Raw genomic sequence first — 17819 nt, forward strand, 5'->3', positions numbered from 1 at the left:
TCTCCCATTGCCAAATCACAATTATCTCTACCAATTATACTGCCATGCAATCTGGTCTAGCATCATTCCAAAAATCCTGTTAGCATCACACTAGCCCCTTCCTGAAAAGACCAATGATATCAATCAACTGCTGGGAAAATTTTTACGTCATTGATTTGTCAAACAGAAAAGGTTTATACCAATGTGTTGCTCCACCCTACTTTTACCTCCCGAGCAAATGTTCTCATGAAATCTGAAAGATGTTCTGGCCCACTCCCTAAACTTTTCACCATGAAAATAGTACCCTTTGGAAGGTGCTGTGAAAGTATCTGATTATTGCAAAGGTATTAAGTAGACAATTTTTAATGTCAAATAATGCTAAGGTGACCTTTTTTTGGGTACCTGGTAGAATTTGATGGGGTGGATACGGGTGTGGGTCCTGCTTTCAGTGCTACAGTACAGGTCCCCGGGATACACCCACCCTATGCTGATGCGGAGGATTGCACCGTAGCCATCAAACGGGATGGTGCCACAGCCCGCGGCTGGCCAATCTCACTCGCAGCACCGCAGTCCTACTGTTGGTTTACGTGTAATCCAACAGTAAGACTGCGGCAAATCACAACACCCGCCTTTGGCAACTTGCGCTTGACTCTCCGCGGCGCGTGCACTTGCGCTTGACTCTTGGCGGCGCGTGCACTTGCGCTTGACTCTTGGCGGCGCGTGCACTTGCGCTTGACTCTCGGCGGCGCGTTCACTTGTATGTATCTCCGGGCTTTTTTGCTTCTTCCTCATCTATTGGCTATTCATCTCATCGCTTCCTCTCAGGTGATTGCTCTAGAACTGTCCTGGAACAAATGTCTTATCAAGGTTTAGGATCATATCCGAATGGCGGAAATCACAGCGCAACATTCTTTTCTAGTGCTCAGCCCACTAGGGAATTTCAAAACCACACGGAAGGCCAGAGGTGAGCAAGTCATGTTATACCCTCTTTTGCTAATGATTATATTACAAACTGATCAAAATCCTCAATTATTTTCTATCAGTTTACCGTTTACATTTGACAGACGTACATTCAATCCAAACCCTTACCGAAGTCAATGTAGAAGTACAGATCTGAACACAAACATTAACACCTATAATAACCAGAATACGGGGAATTACCAACTTCATCGAGGCTCTGTTGGGATAGGCCAGACCAATTTCAACAGCAGCAGCCGCCAAAATCATTCAACCCCCTCTCAAAACAACTTTCTAGATCCTCGGCAAGCTCCCGCTCATGTAGAACCTCTTCAAGTTTCTTCGCATCAAGCTCCAGTTCGATCTTCTCATCCGAATAGGTTCGGCCAGGTCAATTTCAACCATCCAACCAATCAGCAAGATAACTTTTCCCACTCTCGGAATGACTTGATGGATCCTGGTCAACTGTCTTCACAATGTCACCCTTGTGACAGGCGTTCAACCCAGCTGGATCCTTGTTGCGGTCCTTTAAAACAGTCAGAACAGCGTCTTGGTCTTTCGCAGTATGACCCGACTAACCCGGATCCTTTTAACAGGTCCTCGCAAGATACCTCTCCGTCTACGCCGCAATACCGACATCTTGAGTCCGCAGTGACTCCAGCAACCCGTAAGACTCAAAACCGCTCAGATGTTTCCACTTCAAATTACCGCTCGGTGGCCGCGCCACGTGTATCCACACTTCTAAATCTTCAAGAAGAGCTCCGACGCGGTGAAGAACAGCTTCAGCATGAGCGTGCCAAGGCAGTCAAAAATGGTAAATGTTTCAATTTTTCTGATTTTTTTACTGCTGGGCTCTGTTTTTTGTACTGACTGAAGTGGATGTATGTGACGGTTGTGGTACATATCAAGCTGCCAAGAAACAGGCACGTGCTGATGCAAAGAAGAAGAAGTCCCAGGGAGCCGCAAGCAACACAAATCTACTTGATCCAGACGTATCCCTTGGGCTTGACTTCTCACAGATGGATCGGAACAAATCTAGGCTTGTCAACCATGAGGTTCAGAGCAAGCTCGACGACCAGGGAGAAAACTATCGAGATGGCGAGAACACGGCTGAAGGAAGCTTTGAAAACTCTGATCCTAGACCCTCGAGCAACCCTGAACCCTCAGCTCCACCAAAATCCAAGTCACAAATGATGTTGGCACCTCACCTGGTTGAGGAGTTGAAGACAATGGATATCAATGAGCTTCAACAACAAGTCAATAAGCATGCTCATTATGTCCGATTGTGCTCCGCTGATGAGGTGGAGATCCAAGAGGCTTACGAGGAGTTTCAAAGGCAGTTGCTTATTATTGCGGCAAGCAGGAGACTTCAATTTGATTCGGTGCAGTCCTATTTGGGTGCAGAAAACCGCACACGAGGTTCAAACATGTATACCAACTTTTGCCGGTATGATCCCGAGGCTATCAAGATCCGAGACGATAGTGCGTGCTTTTTTCATTCCCTTTGCACATTGCCAGAATCTTAGGCTAACTGATCAATATGTTATTGCAGAATCTCTTTCAATTCAAGAGAAAGGCTCAAAGTACGGAGCCTTATGGCGCGAGCTAGATGAAGCAGACCAGCAGAAGTACAAGGACCCAGAATTTCTAGCAACATTTCCAAATCCTTTTGTAAGAGAGCCCAAAACAGCCAAAGAAGCTTCCGAAGACGAGAATATTGAACTCTCCGACGCTATTGATACTGCTAAGAACAAGTCACGCAAAAGACGTTCTGGGAAAGGGATTGACGCCAATCGTTGGGCTCGAAAGGTACTGGTTGATGTGAGTAGTCCATCCGCAGTATTTCTGGCATACCCCTCCCAGCTTCAGTTGATATTTGCTGATAGTTTGACTCGTTTCCAGTTAAAAAACTTGGAGAAGTCCCATGCTATCGAAGGGTACTTAGTTGTAGTATACCCTCACCTGAAAGGCAGAGCTGTACTGAGTGGGGGAAGTAGAATGGGCGAGTCGTTCCTTGACATGTTTGAAATCGATCCAAACCCAACTGGTGCGTTTCTAGATTTTTTCAAAGGCCAATTGGCTTTGGGGAAGGTTATGGGGGGAGAAGCCTTTCTCCCCCCTCGAAAAAGGAAACGATTGGCGGCAAATCCTCATTTGACCATTGAGAATTGCGCAAACGACCTGGGTAAGTGTGTGCAATTAGGTTACAGGCAGATGCAAAGCATATGAACAATGCTGATGTTTTTTGACCTTTATCTAGCCTCGGGGACTGTTAATCCCATACCTGGGGGGGAGGACATAGATCACTTACATGCAGTTTGAACAAAATTGAAATATGCTCTTTGTACGTATCTCAGTATCTGCACTGTTTTTGTAGTGCTGATAATTTGCTCTTCAGTCAAAGCTACGAATGGTGTGGCACGTAGGGGATGGCCTGGCAAGAATACCCAAAAAAAATTGGCAAGCTTGAATGTTATATTGCGGGTCCAGCCAAATCCTCTTCAAGTTACACCAGCCTGTTTCTGTGGAAGGTCTGCAAATATTTCGGAGGGGGGTGCCGAACGACTTCATATTGCCATTGAAAATGGTTGGGTTGAACTTCTAGGAAGCCCCACAGCAGATGTCGCTCAATGTCTGGGTGATACAAACGAAGAAACACTTCTCGATGAATCGAATTGAGTTCGCGTCCCCGTTGGTGCCATGCCACCTTCAGAAACTACAAGGTCTAGGAAAATACGAAAGAAACCGACTATAAAAGGTGCGACCATCAAATCTGCTAAGCCAACAAACTCAAATTCAAGAAAAGAGGCTTCATGCTCGAAATCCAAGGCAAGTAAACCATCCGAACGTCAAGTGGTGAAGGAAGCAAAGAAAAAGAAGCAGAATTATGTCTCATCTCGCCATGCTGATGACAAGTCAGCTAGTTCAACTGAATCCAACAGTGAAGAATTGGAAGATGATCTTTTCAAGGGAAGCAGCGACAACGAGGACGGTGAAGACAATGCACCGGATGAGGGCGACAATGAGAGAGATAACTAAACTTTTGTCTCCACTATGGTTTTTTTATCATTGTTCAATTCCAAGTTTTTTTTTCCTTCCAAGCGCATGTCGTTGTAAATCTCTGGTATCCACATGTTTTGTCACCATTTTATCAGTCTCAATGTCAAACTTATTTTTTTTCCAGTTTACATTTTATATGAGTAACAAACTTATAAGACACAATCACAAGAAATGAAGTTAAAAAACTTAAGCAAGTCTGTGGTGTGAAGGAAATATAAAAACTTCAAATTGCCATGTGTTGTATTGACATTGAGCTGATCTGAGTAACGGGTGAGTGTGTTTTACATGGGGCCTATGCTGTTTCCGGAGTACGATGTGAGCTCGGAAGCTGGTGTGGGCTGAGGAGTGATGTTGAGAGGCCGGGTGATGTTTAGTTACTTGGTGGGGTGATGTGTTGTGAGGATCATGTAAGGGTCTGGCTGGGAGGATACATCGGGAGGGGTTCTTGAAGACTTGTCGGATTTCAGGGGGGATGAAGGGTTCAAGGCTCAAGAGGTTTGGAGGATCTCAGAGGGCATTTCTATAACCGTGAGTTGTGTACTATAGGCACCGCCGCGCGCGGGTTTTGTGTATGTGTATAGTATGGGGTATAGTAGTGGCCACGGGTGGGGTAGCGAAATATGGTCCCAAAGGTCAGATGGCGATCTATCGGGGTTTTATCAAGAGGAAGCAGAGGATTGCAGCCATGGTTCTGAAGAGGAATTTTCTACCAACCAATACGAAATAACGGAACGCGATTTTGCCGAGTTTCGTCAAAATGAAGAAGATCGGAGGAAAGATCTTAAGGAGGAGAAGTCCACCAAGGATAACGGCTTAAGATTGAAAAGGTCGGAAAGCTTCGAGAAAGACCAAAATAAGTCTAAACGTCAAAAACTTGTTACTGCGCCTTCAATTAGCGACTCAGTCGACATGGGCTCCAATTCAAAAATGGACATCGACGTAAGACCGCCGGTAGCCGGTGAAGATTGTAACTCCACGACTGGCAAACGAGCTGTCGTGGCCAATGCAGATATTCCCCAAACTTTTGAGGAAGTAAATAACGCTAAACGTCAAAAACTTGTTGCTGTGCCTTCAACTAGCGACTCGGTCGGGATAAGCTCCAATCCAAAAATCGACATCGCCATAGGATCGCCGGTGGCCGCTGAAGAGTATAGCTCCACTGCTGAGAACCGTGCGGCCCTAGTCAACCCCCACATTGCCAAAAGCTCCGAGCAAGAGCGGGGTGACGCTAAACGTCAAACATCTCTTCCTGCGATTCCACTCAACGACCGAGACTGCACGGAATCCAATGCAAAAATCGATATCGACTTAAATTCGTCGGTGGCCGGTGAAGATTTCCCATCTACTACTGAGAACCGTGCGGCCCTGCTAAATGCCGATATTCCAAAAAGCACCGACCAAGAACGGGGTGGCCCTAAGCGTCAAAAATCTCTTATTGCGATTTCAATCAACAACCCACATTGGATGGAATACAATGCGAAAATTGACATCGACATGAGACCGCCGGCGGCCGGAGAGAATTGTAACCCTAACGCTGAGAATAGTGCAGCCTTAGTCAACGCCGATATGCCAAAAAGCCCCGAGCAAGAACATCAGAACGTTGCACGCCAAAGACTTCTACCTGCACTTTCAATTAACAACTCATTCGGCATGGGCTCCGCAAAAATCGACATCGAGATAAGATCACAGGTGGCCGGTGAATATTGCACCTCCACCGCTGAGAATTGTGCGACCCTAGTCAACGGTACAACTATTACGCTGCGGTTAGCATAAGATACCCCCTTGGCGGTTTTTTAGCGCCGCTACGTGAAGCTTTTTTCTAGCGTTCTGTGTACTTACTGCTACAGCTAATTCATAGTTTGAAATATGTACGGACTTACTTCACGACACCCCAGTGCGCGCTTCTAGAAAAACACTTAGCGCACGGGCCCCCCAAAAAAGGGCTAGCTTTTGAGTTTTCATTTCAGATATCAACTAAGGGAGTCATGGTCTGTCTTGATTACCAATACCTGTTGAAGCTGAGAAATGAGGGTCGAGGCTGAGAGCAAGGAAAGAGGGGCCTGAGGAACAACAAGCTCAGAGAGACTATGAGTTAGACAACAAAAGGGGCCAAGGGAGCCCTCTAGGAGGGCGAAAAGCTGCTCGCTTGCTTGGCGGAAAAGCACACACGCTACAAGAGGTTGTATCCTGTAGAGACCTCAGGGAAATGCGCGCAGAAGCAGATGATTGTTATTCCTGTCTAAGCCTGTCTAAGCCATGGATATATAAGCTATTACAAGTGGAGGGGCCAGAATGTGGGACAGAAGGTGAACTATGCATATGCAATCTGGAGGGAGTGAGAGAGTGACAAGTCAGGAAGAGGACAGGTGTGACAGGGAAGGGAAAGCGGAAGAGGGAGAGACCGGTAACACTGGAATTTCAACAATACAGTTGCGAGGGGCATATTACTGTACAGAGTAAACCCCCGGGGGTCCCCGGTTCGGAATTTTTGGATCTGGGAGGGAAAAAAAACCCGGGAGATTCAGCCTAATTTGGCAGGATCTGACAATGAATTTATGAATGAACGACCTCTGGGATGGTCTTGAGTCCCAAGGAGAAGCAGCTGGTGATGCCCATGTGTGGATCAAACAGAACCTTGGCAGATCATCCTTGAAGACATATGTACCCGGGCAAGAACAGGAGCGACTGTGCCAAGAGTAAAAGTGGCGGGCTGCAGGTTGGAAAACCCATCTGCTGATGATTGATCTTTGAACGTGGTTGTCTCGCGCCATCAAGCTTGTTATGTACCTCTCCTATGTTCACATTGTGTGAAGGGTGATGAGAGGATTCTGAAGAGGGCACTTGGACTCTGTACTAAGGGCTGACGTGCTCGGACCCCATGGCTATGGGTTTATGAGTTCCATAGTCATGGAATTACAGCTTATAAAGCCATAATTATGGGTTTATGGCATGTACTTAGCAGCGGGTTTGTAATGTAGGGGCCAAAAAAAAAAAAAAAAAAACTGGCTGGTCAGAAACCTTAGCCTGGATAGAACTAGAATCTACAGCCTCCAAAAGGCCCAAAACTATCATTTATATGTTGTAGTAAGCCCATATGCATGGGCTTAATTTGGCCCGCGTCTCAGATTTGATTTTGCGGGCGAGGTCGTACAGTAATATGCCCCTCGCAACTGTACCCCTCCATATGAGGTGATAGGGGCTCTCCTAGCAACACTGCAAGAGCTACGCTTCGCTACAAAAAGTGGCTTGTTTGCGTATCAAAGCGGAAAAACACTACTCTGGATCCAGAGTAGCGTTAGCGCTAGCGGAAAACCGCTACTTTGAGCGGTAGCGAAGCGCCAGAACCGCTACTGCAGTTTTGGCCTGCCCGTAGCGAAGCGCTTTTTTTCCCGCTTTGCTACAGTATAGCGCAGCGAAAAAATTGACGCTTTTTGGTGCTTTTTGGCGCTAAGAGCGCTTTTTAGCGCCAAAAGCGTAGCAAGCGGGGTCACTTTTCTTCCAAAAGCGTAGCGGGCATGTCTGCCTTTTGGTGGAAAATGCCAGAAATAGTACTCAAACATCAATCCTTCATCATTTTATGATGTGCAGTATTGATGTTTGAATGGTGCTACAGTAGCGCAGCAAAATCACTACAGTAGCGTTTTTTCCGCTACTATAGTGAGAAGCGTAGCAAATTGTTGCTACTCTCCGCTAAATAAAGCACACTATTTTCTTCATTTTTTTCCCGTTAAAAAAATGTAGCAAATAGCGAAGCACCAAGCCCGCTACGGAAAGCTTAGCGAAGCGGGGCCAAAAACCGCTACGCTGCCTCTTTGAGTAGAGTAGCTCTTGCACTGTTGCTCCTAGCGACGCAAAAAAATAATGGAAAAAATAATGATTGGGCGCCCTTTGGGGAACTGAGGCGCAGGCTCCCGTTGTGGTGATCAATTCTGGAACACGTGTCAAATTGTCCACAGGGCAATCAGTGCGGCGCACAGGGGGTGCGGAAACGGTGCGGAGCGGAGCGGAGCGCACAACTAGACTCAGACTAAGCAGGCCAGCACAGACTGGATAGCGGAGGCGGTAACTGGGGGAAGCCATGGCAGCCAGAAGGGCGGCGTGTGGGATCCTGACATCATATGCTAGACAGGGGTGTGGAAGCTAGAGAGAGGAGTTTGATGGTGGTTGAAGGCAAGCGGCGGAGACAACAGGAGTTGGTGTGAGAGCGGAGCTTGGCGGATTACATGTGTGTGTGTATAGCGCTTGGCGGATGACAAGTGTGCGTCTGTGAACAGAGTTAGCGGATGGCGTGCATGGGAGGCGGGCAGAGGATATATTTTAGTTCTCTTCCTTTTCTCTATAAAACCACAGTGGGGGAGGGAGGATTCTGCATCATACTCCCCACAGACTCTCCTTTTTTTACGGTTTTACTTTACTTTGCAGATTGTTGTGCTTCTTTTACTTTGCATATGTTGCGGAGCAGAGTTTTACGTTGCAGACTTGCTTTATGTGTTACGGTTGTGCTTGCTTTACGGCTGTTTTCTTGCAGTTTTTGCGGAGTTTTGTGGCGGAGTTATCTTCTTTATGCGGCGGAGCTTTATTTTACTGTTTACTTTTGCAGAGCTAGATTATTTTACGTACTTTACTTTATTTGTCCCACTCAGAGCCCTACAACGCGGCAGAGCTGTGGAGCGGAGTTTCTCCAGATCACCCGACTTTACCTGGGAGTCATCTTGGAGCGGCGGGGTCCTGAAATTTCTACGCAAGGACCACTTTTGTTCACCACACCGTACCCACGGGCTAGCCCCGATTCCTAGGCGGAGGAATTTGGGGGAAGGTAAAAGTTTTTGATATGGTCCAGAAAAGAATTGAGAATCAGGGAATTATAAAGAGAGCATGTGGAGGGAGGATTTTTTGATTTGAAACAATGAGGATTCCATTTGTCGGGGTTTGGTGGATTGAGGATTGGAAGGAAAAGAAATCAGGGAAGCAAGTCCGCTAACAAAGGGAGAAAAATGCAATCTAGCACAGGCTTGAACAGGAAGAGTGTCAGAGTACTCAGAAGAAAAACTTAGAGTATTGGGAACAACAGGATTAGGATTAGGATCAAGAATGATGGATGATCTGAAACAAAATGTATCAAAGCATAGGTCCTTGTCCAGAGGTTTGATTTTAACAGCTTTGTGAGCTCCTACAGAGTAAGTTGGCATAGAAGGTTCCCCTTCCAGGTAATGGGTAGCAGTAGGTATGGCTGGTCTAAGATAAGTTGGTTGTTTTATAGGAGCTGATTCTGAGTGTCTGGGCATAAAATTTTCAGTAAGGGGATCCAAGGCAGGGCTTCCAGTAGTAGAGGGACTTCCATTTCTCATAGGTCCAGGGTTTTCAGGTAAGTTTTTTCCTCCAAAGTGGGTGGGATTGGCCTGATTTATGACTCCTCCAGTATTGGATTCCAAGTCAGGTCCAGGTTGTTGAGTTGATCCAAGGTTGGGCTGTCCTCTAGGTTCCATAGTATTAGGTCCAAGGTCACCAGTAGTAGGCATTTGTCCAAGGTTTGTTTCTCTTGAGAATACAACAAAAGAGGGCATAACAAACCTTTCTATAGCTGACTCCAAGGTGGTTCTAGGTAGGTATTGGGACTGAGAGTTGGATCTGAAGTGTCTGGCCATATTTAAGGTGGTGGTTGAATTTTACAAATTGTCTTTTGCAAAGTCACCTCTATGTAAAACATACCCAATGCAAAAGTACTCCAAACCCCCAAATCAATTAGTTTTGCACACACCTCCGACCAAACTGGTCAATGTAAATCCGAGTGTGTAAAAGCCAATCTCAGGGGGGTGCATTGGTATATTCACACCCACATCCCTTACACATCATAGTACATAGGGTGTGAAAATACTCACCCCCCCCCCCCCCCCGAAGTAAAGAAAATTACACTCCAACTCTTACAGTACTGTGCAGTCAGATGAGAATCCCACCACGCATCTCTGCTGTGTTCCCCACCTGTATCATGAAGATCCAGGATATCCCACCACATCAGATGCTTCCACCAATGGTCATAACCATCCCGCTCCTCGGGCCAAGACCTCAAGACCCCACCTCCACCCTTCACTTTCCCCATACCGCACCCCACATCTTCCGGCTCAAGCTTCTTTCAACTCACGTACTCTCCGCAACCTAATACCCCCACTCCTTCTAATAAACTTTATTTTCCTTTTATCTCCACCCACCAATGGCGCAAACACACTCCACCAAACCCAATCAACCCGCAAAGCGTTGTGGTAGACGGAAAAGTGAAAAATCAAAAGTTTTTTCTCATACATATATTTACTCACCCTAGGCCTCAAGATACCACCAAATGGACCTCATAAATGGATTCTACGGACAATTTTACCCCTAGTCACCACTGGAAGCGTCACTGGAACCCCGCTGGATTGGAAGTTACACCCTCTTGGACCCTCATGGACACAGCCAGCCCCAGTCATCAACCTTTCACCTCTCCCAGGTATAAACATACTCAGCACCAGCCAAACACATACTCTTTTCTATCCCTCTTATCTCCATTGCATATGCAGGGGACCAACCCCATTTCCTCTGTATTTGACATGTCCCCGCCTCATTTATGCACCCCTTGCAGCTGCATGCAGTCTTCTGACCCCATTTCTGCACTCCTTGCATTATTCTGACACCACTTATGCACCCCTTGCATGAGGTACCCCTGTATTTGACATTTCCCGGCTTTGTTTATCCACTCCTTGCATTAGTATGACATCCTCTTTCATTTCTCACCCCACTTTTTGCCTGTACTTAGTATCTTCTGACACCACTTGTACGCAGCCCACCAGCTAAAATCCCTCATCCAGGGTCCCCCTTGTAGCTAAAATCCCTCACATTTGTCTATATAAGGAGCTCTCTCCCCCCCAGTTGTTTTTCCTCAGCTCAGTATTCCCCAGTTATTTACATACCACCCATAGTTTTACCATTACCCATACAACACCTCATAACAGCCCTTACATTTGCAAATAACCACTGAGCTCACTCTCATAACTCTCATATCTCTTTCTTGACATATCACTTGCCTGTCACAAGTTACCTGGTTCCTGGTTCAAATCCCAACTAAGACATATACCCTTCTCAGTCCAGACACTCTTCTCAACTTTTTATATCACCCTCTTGAGGACCTGTGTTCAACCACCACCGGAAACATCGAGTCAACTTTCACCCTTTCCATCATCATACACTCTTAACTCTCACACACCTGTTGTCAAACAACTTCATCTGGAACTAGACCAGACCTATCACTTGATTAAAACTTGCCAAGCTTAGCTTGGTGGGTCTTGTTATCTGATAGCAGAAGGGCAGATTTTTGCACCTCCATCATCCCCTTCACCATTCAGCAAAATGGTTTCACAAACCTAACTTAACTAAGTCCCTCCCGAGGAGGCCAAAGGCCTCCCTCTGGGAGGGACTTAAGCCTTACAGGTGATTTTGGCCTGAGAGGTACATCAACATTCAGGGCCTCTGGGTGGTTCTGTTTTTGTGTAATCACCCTCTACATTCAGACTTAGAATCATCAGAAGGCTGGGTATATCATACCCTTTTCTGGTGGCTCTTGCTGGTGCCCAATCGTACAATGTGGTCAATGTAGAATTGAGAAAACCCCATGACAGCTAAGACAGCTGAGTTTTTGATGTTTTTTTAAGAGGTGGGGCAGGTAGAAATGTGACATGAAAGTGCATCAAAAATTAGCCAAGATGTATGGCTTTCAGATTATCCAAAAACTTTGGTGGAAACACCGTGGGTTATGGAGCTATAGCAACATTTGTTGGGGAGTTGGTTTTTGGCCGTTGCTCTCAGCCCTAAATCACCGATACCGCATAAGTCCCTCCGGTGGAGGCGCTTCGCGCCTCCAACTTCGGACTTAGTTAAGTTAGTTCACAAACACTTTTGAGTCTTACAGCGTAAATCCAGCTCACATTGTCCCTTGAAACCCCATGGCCAAGAATTCCCGCGCCCAAAACCGCCTTCCTTGGATATACCGTCCACCTCTGCTCATAGCGCCTCCAGCAAACAGGACGAGCCACCCAGACCGCCAACAGCTTCCAACTGGCAACTTCCATGGGGTATGAGCAATGACCACAAGACCTTCATCAACCATGGCTGCATCTTGGACAGCCAGGGGTACCCCATTTACCCCAATCAAAACACAACCTTTGTCCTCAAGCCCGGTGCCAAGATCTGTAATTTTGGCTCAGTTGGCTTCACCCGGCGGACCAATAACAGCAGTAACACAGACAACAATGGCGCCTTGTCCGGTTCAATTGCCTTGGTGTCCTACTTTTTGATCAGGAGAAATGCGACTACACAGGGTTGTAAGGGTCCGGTGGACCCTCACTGAAGAAAGGAGGAAACAGTGCTTGGGGCGGGCCGGAGCCGACAAGTTCTAGTTCCAAACGGTGGGGCTTTGGATTTCAAGGGCTATCTGGGAGAGAGGAAACTCTCTCTAGTAAGTAAAACTAGTCATGAAGGAAAGGAAAAGGGCTCACCTAGCCGGGAGAGAGGAAACTCTCTGCCGGACTAGGAAAGGAGAGGGTTGACTATGTGTACTCGTCTGCGCGGGGTTCACAATTCCGTGAACCTTCATGTGAAACCCTGCTGAAGGCAGGGGCTTCACAAGGGTTGCCTCCAACCGGCGCTGGCAAAATTGCTGATTTGCTCGAGAGGTGAGTGTCTTTATTCTTGTAAGAATCCAACCAGTAAAATTGCTGAAGAATTATCCATATAAATTTTTTGAAGGGACGCACCCTGTCCAGGAAGGCCGGCAAGTGCAACGGAAAAATCTACTGACAGTCCTGCGACCCGGTTTGATTTCCACTCCAGCGGTTGGGCTCTCCTCCGGCACCACGGGTTCCACAACCACCCATGGCCAACAGGCTAGCAAAGGACGGGTTGGCAATCGTCAAGAATAACCCATTGGCTGGAGCTCTGCAATTGAAGTTACTTACTCCTACTCCCCCGCAAATCTTGTACACTCTATTTCCTGCTAATTTCTTGAACGTTGCTCTCCAGATTGGAAACACAGGTGATCCCCAACAGCCAATCACCAGTGTCATAGACATACACAAGTCTCTTGGTAATTTGGATCGGCTGCGCCATCTCCGACGCACAATCCTAAGAGAAATGAACCTTGCCCCCAATAAGGACGGAGGCGGTGTGGGTGACAGGTTTGTCCACAATATGATTCAATGGCAGGAGTTAGTCCCTTTGACCCCCTCTTCTCTGCAGTACCACACCACCATACTGAATACTTCTCTCAAAATTACTAGACAGGGCCTGGAGATGATTTCATGCTTGTTCCACAAGGGGGACAAGCATTTCACTTTTCAGACTAAGTGGATGTCCAAGCGCCTTCTCAACCAGAAGTAGTCTTGGTTAAGAATGCCCATATGATGTTTCAGAAAAGCACCAATTGACCACCAATCAACAGAAGATATTGAAGGGCTTTGGACAACTGTATGGCATTTGTGCACTCACAGAAGGTTTGTTCAGGTCCATCCCTTTCCCTAGGAAACCTGTTGGCCCGTACAGGCCTGATGCAGGCCCGTCCAAAAAGCCTCCCCAAAAGTGTGGCCCCATGTTTTTTACGGGGGGGTAGAATTTTACAAGTCATAAGCCTTGTAAATTGCATCCATTGTGAAATTATCACAAGCTGGGAGGCATTCATAATTTTCCACACCTCCTCCCATATTTTCCACCATTGTAAAAAAAGCATTTTAAAAGATACCTTGGAATTTTTTTGTCCAACAGACTGAAATGTAATTTCACAAGTGATTCTCTTACAACAATCTCCCTTGTAAAAAATAAGCCCCGCAAAATAGCGCGTTGTGGTGTGCCAAATCTGTTTCAAGTATTAAATTACATAAAGTGTTGGTTGAATACATGAGAAGGAGGCATATTCTTGGATGTATTATTGCATGATTAGATTCTAAAGGTCATTTAACCCCTAGTCACTCACTTGAACCACTAGGCTAGCTCCACTCAGTCAAAAGTTATTTGGATTAAACTGTTTGTGACAGAACATAATCAAATACTATAGAATTATATTTGGTAGTACATAGTATAGAATCAGGTACAAGTACATAGTTAGGGTGTAGTTTATACAGGTGCACACACGTACCCCTGTATGGTCGCATGACATCATCAGTCACATGTTGGATCACACGTTTATCAGAAGGCTCACTAGCTAAAATCCCTCAATGGAAGCTTCCATGCAGCAAAAATCCCTCACAGGAGAAGTCAAACCAGCATAAATCCCTCAACTGACTTCCCCACAAGCAAAAATCCCTCACATTTTTCTATATAAGGAGCCTTTCCTCCCCCCTCATTTGAATTCAGCATGTGAATAGCAGCCACCAACCAACCAGTCACTCATTCATTTAACAGTGTGATCTCAAACATCCACTCACCCAACACCTGTGATCATAATCAGGTTCTTAAATAGCTTGTGTCATTGCACATCATCTACATTGTTTGATCTAAGTCTGATAGAGACTACTGCACATAGTGATCTCTATCAAGGTTTTGCCACAACAATAAATAAATTTTGTTGTCAGAATCCTTGTGTAGTACAATAGAGGGGCAGGTCCTTCAAACCACCCGTAACATAAATATTGCTTAACTGCAAATATCATATTTGTTATCTCCCCCTCACAGAACTGCCACCTGTCCCAAAGGAGTTCTCACATCTGGTGTCCCAACAGTGGCCTACAAATTCAGAAGATCAACGATAAAAAAAAAAAAGATTTATCAGCAACACGAAATCAATAAACAGTGGATAACAATACAGACGAAAACCGAGACGAGGAGAGGATTTGGCACAACCTTGGCTTGTTGGAACAGGAAAGAGAATTTGTCAGCAAATACATTGACGCGGTCCCCCGAGGCGACAAGGACATCCACGAGACCTTAGCAAGTGTGCTACAAGGAAACAACACAATGGCTGAATCAAGTAACAACCCGGAAGTGACTCTCAAGGACAAAGAAGAGGAGATTTCTCAGCTACAAGCTTTGCTGGAAGAAATGATGCAGGAAATGAGGGAAATGCGCAAGGAACGAGAAAGAATGCAGGCCTTACTTCACACACCTAAAAATACACCAGCCCCAGCACAACAGACTGCCTTAAGATTTGCCATGTCAACCCCTTACACAGATAGGGCACAAGGATTAGACACAACTATTGGAGCAGGAGATGAAACATTCTTAATGTCCCCAGGGCCATTACCTACAGCAGGAGGTCCATCACCAGAATCAAGTCAGGCCCGGCCCCGTACTAAAATCACCTTGCCAGACGAGCGTAAAGGAGTCATACTAGACGTAAAAAAGACGAACCTTCACTTTGACGGTACAGAAGTAGAAACATTTATACAGAGGGTAGAGAAAGTTGCTTCTATTCAAGGCGCTGGTGCAATTGATCTTGCATTTCAACTGCCACTCATCATTAATAATAAGAAGATAAGTGAAGCGTTGGAGCAGATGGAAGGACACGAGACGGGCGATCGGGAGCTTCTAAAGAAACAGATGATTAGGAAATGGGGAAGGGCTATTCCATTCAGGAAATATAGGGAGGATGCCATACCACAGTTGATCCAGAAGGCTCAAGAAAGTCAGGGTATTAAAACTAGAGTTGAATACAAAAAGTTTGTTGGTGAGCTTGAAGAAATGACAGATTATTTTGCTCGAATGGGATACAGTCACTTGAACCCAGAAAGCGGGAATCCTCTTTGGAGGGCTCTTTCCCCTGAGCTAAAGAAAGAAGTCACCAAAGAGTTAGCTCACGCCAAGGAGCTCAAGAAAACCATAGATGGGCGTAATATCATTCCAGAACTAGATACTTTAAAGAAATATGTTGACATGGCTCTAATAATCATTGATTTTGATGATGATGAGGCCACATCAGCTACTAAAGAATTGCCCAAAAAGAAGGTTGCAATTCAAGATCCTACTGAGACAGAGGAGTTGAAAGAGAAAGTAAAGAAGCTCACCAATGCACTAGAATACCAGACTAGAGCTGCACCTCCTCATCTAAGCAGGCCTTCATCACCCGGATTTTCAGAATCAAGACCAGGATTCTCAGACACACGGCCCCGTTTTACACCATTAGAGTGCTACTACTGTAAAGAGAGACACACTTTATCTGAGTGTGAATCATACAACCAGGACATACAAACTAGAAGGGTGTTCAGATATCAAGGGGTTTACTACTATCCAAATAGGCAGCCCATTGTAGTAGAAAACAACTCTTCGGTACGGCAGATGGTGCAGAAATTCCATGAGGAGCCAGATACTGGACGTTCTCCCTCTAAAGAAAACCAGGGACCAACATCTGCGGTAATAGAGTTAGAAGAGTGGGGATCTTGGGTTCCACCACAAATGCACATTGATGAGGAAGAGCTACAAAACAACATTGGATTTGGGCTCAGAAAATCACAAAGGATTCAGGAGAAGAACAACCCACCCAACAGTCAACCATTACCTACCAAAAATCAAGAGTCAACCAGCAAGACTCCACCACCCAATCAGGAAGCATTGAAAGCCCCCATTAGAAGAAAGAGCTTTCCAGGATCCTGGCTGGAGGAGGAAGAAAATGCAGAGGAAGAGGCAGCGCAGCATAAGCCATCTGCATTCAAAAAGGGTAGACAATCTAGTGATACACCTCAAGGAAGGAAGGAGGAGTTAACCAGCAAACTAGACAAAACCATACGCAACAAATTTTATAAGCAGACATATACACTCACGTTAGAGGAAATCATAAAGATTGCTCCACATTTCCTGAAGGGTCTACAGGAATCCCAACCAGAATCTGAAACAACCGGGAAAGAAGTAAACAATGGTCAATTGAATTGTTCTATTGGAATTGAACCCAAAGAGGAAGAAAACACACGTCTCAATTACGCTTGCCCTGTTGGGATGGTAGATATGACCATCAACAAAAGGAAAATCAGGACTTTAGTTGATACAGGTGCAGAAATGAACATCATCCCAGACACTCTGGCAGATCAGTTAGGATTAGTAACAACAGAGATTTTTATGCGTCTTAGAGGGATTGGAGGCCATTTTACACCAATTGTTGGATTAGCAGAAAATATACCGGTTAGTGTGCTTCCTGGCTACATCCATTTGGCCAATTTTTTTGTTGTCAGAGGTTCCGTCCACACAGTCCTGGGTCGTCCATTCCTGGCAGATCATAAAATAAGATTAGAGTTGTCCAATCAGAAGGGGGAGGTCTTGAGTTTCCCTGACTCAGAAGGTAGAAGAATGTGCATACCTATCTGCTTACCCAGCACACCAGGCTGGCACAAGGAACCTCCTAAGCTTCGACAGAATTGTTCCTTTCAAGTGGTTGATTGGGATTTTTTGGGACAGCTTGGAAAGAATATGCTAAACAAAAAAGAAGAAAATATCCCTGTAATTGACTGGGAGCAGCTGGAAGATTTGGAACGTCTTCAAAACCCTTTGAATCAAATTAGGGAGGAAGAAAGCCCACATCAAACAGATATACCATGTAGCTCCATTCCTGATCAAAATATAACAAAGGAAGACCCATGGAGAGTTTACCTGTCAGAACCAGTAAATTGGGCCAATGAGATGGGCGCTGCTAGTCTCACAGAGGATGAACAAAGGCGCACAGATTTACCACTTGCAGAGGCAGAAGTAGCATGGGCATCAGAACCCCACAGAGATACCATAGAACTGGGTTTGGAGTGGTACTGGATTGAGCACTATATTCCCCGCCGGTTCAGGGATGTTTTTGACAAAAGAAACAGGCCAAAGAGGGGAAGAAAGGGGCA

At 45.8% G+C, this 17819-nt stretch overlaps 3 protein-coding genes across 3 annotated transcripts; all 3 read left to right on the forward strand.

Annotated features, from left to right (window-relative positions):
- Positions 1-833: 833 nt before the first annotated feature.
- Positions 834-3975, forward strand: PtA15_5A267 (uncharacterized protein; the record flags this gene model as incomplete). Its single annotated transcript, XM_053169009.1, has 6 exons — positions 834-943; positions 1023-1750; positions 1846-2418; positions 2489-2757; positions 2839-2983; positions 3650-3975. The coding sequence occupies 6 exons, from the start codon at positions 834-836 to the stop codon at positions 3973-3975; spliced, it is 2151 nt and encodes a 716-aa protein (XP_053020249.1).
- Positions 3976-4578: 603 nt separating this feature from the next.
- On the forward strand, positions 4579-5916 carry PtA15_5A268 (uncharacterized protein; the record flags this gene model as incomplete). The annotated part of the gene is made up of 2 exons (XM_053169010.1): positions 4579-5685; positions 5905-5916. The coding sequence occupies 2 exons, from the start codon at positions 4579-4581 to the stop codon at positions 5914-5916; spliced, it is 1119 nt and encodes a 372-aa protein (XP_053020250.1).
- A 4021-nt stretch (positions 5917-9937) lies between these two features.
- Positions 9938-10153, forward strand: PtA15_5A269 (uncharacterized protein; the record flags this gene model as incomplete). Its single annotated transcript, XM_053169011.1, has 1 exon — positions 9938-10153. One exon carries the CDS (start codon positions 9938-9940, stop codon positions 10151-10153), a length of 216 nt encoding a protein of 71 aa, XP_053020251.1.
- Between the last annotated feature and the right edge of the window lie 7666 nt (positions 10154-17819).

Source organism: Puccinia triticina, chromosome 5A, assembly GCF_026914185.1.
Source record: "Puccinia triticina chromosome 5A, complete sequence".
Lineage (NCBI taxonomy): Eukaryota > Fungi > Basidiomycota > Pucciniomycetes > Pucciniales > Pucciniaceae > Puccinia > Puccinia triticina.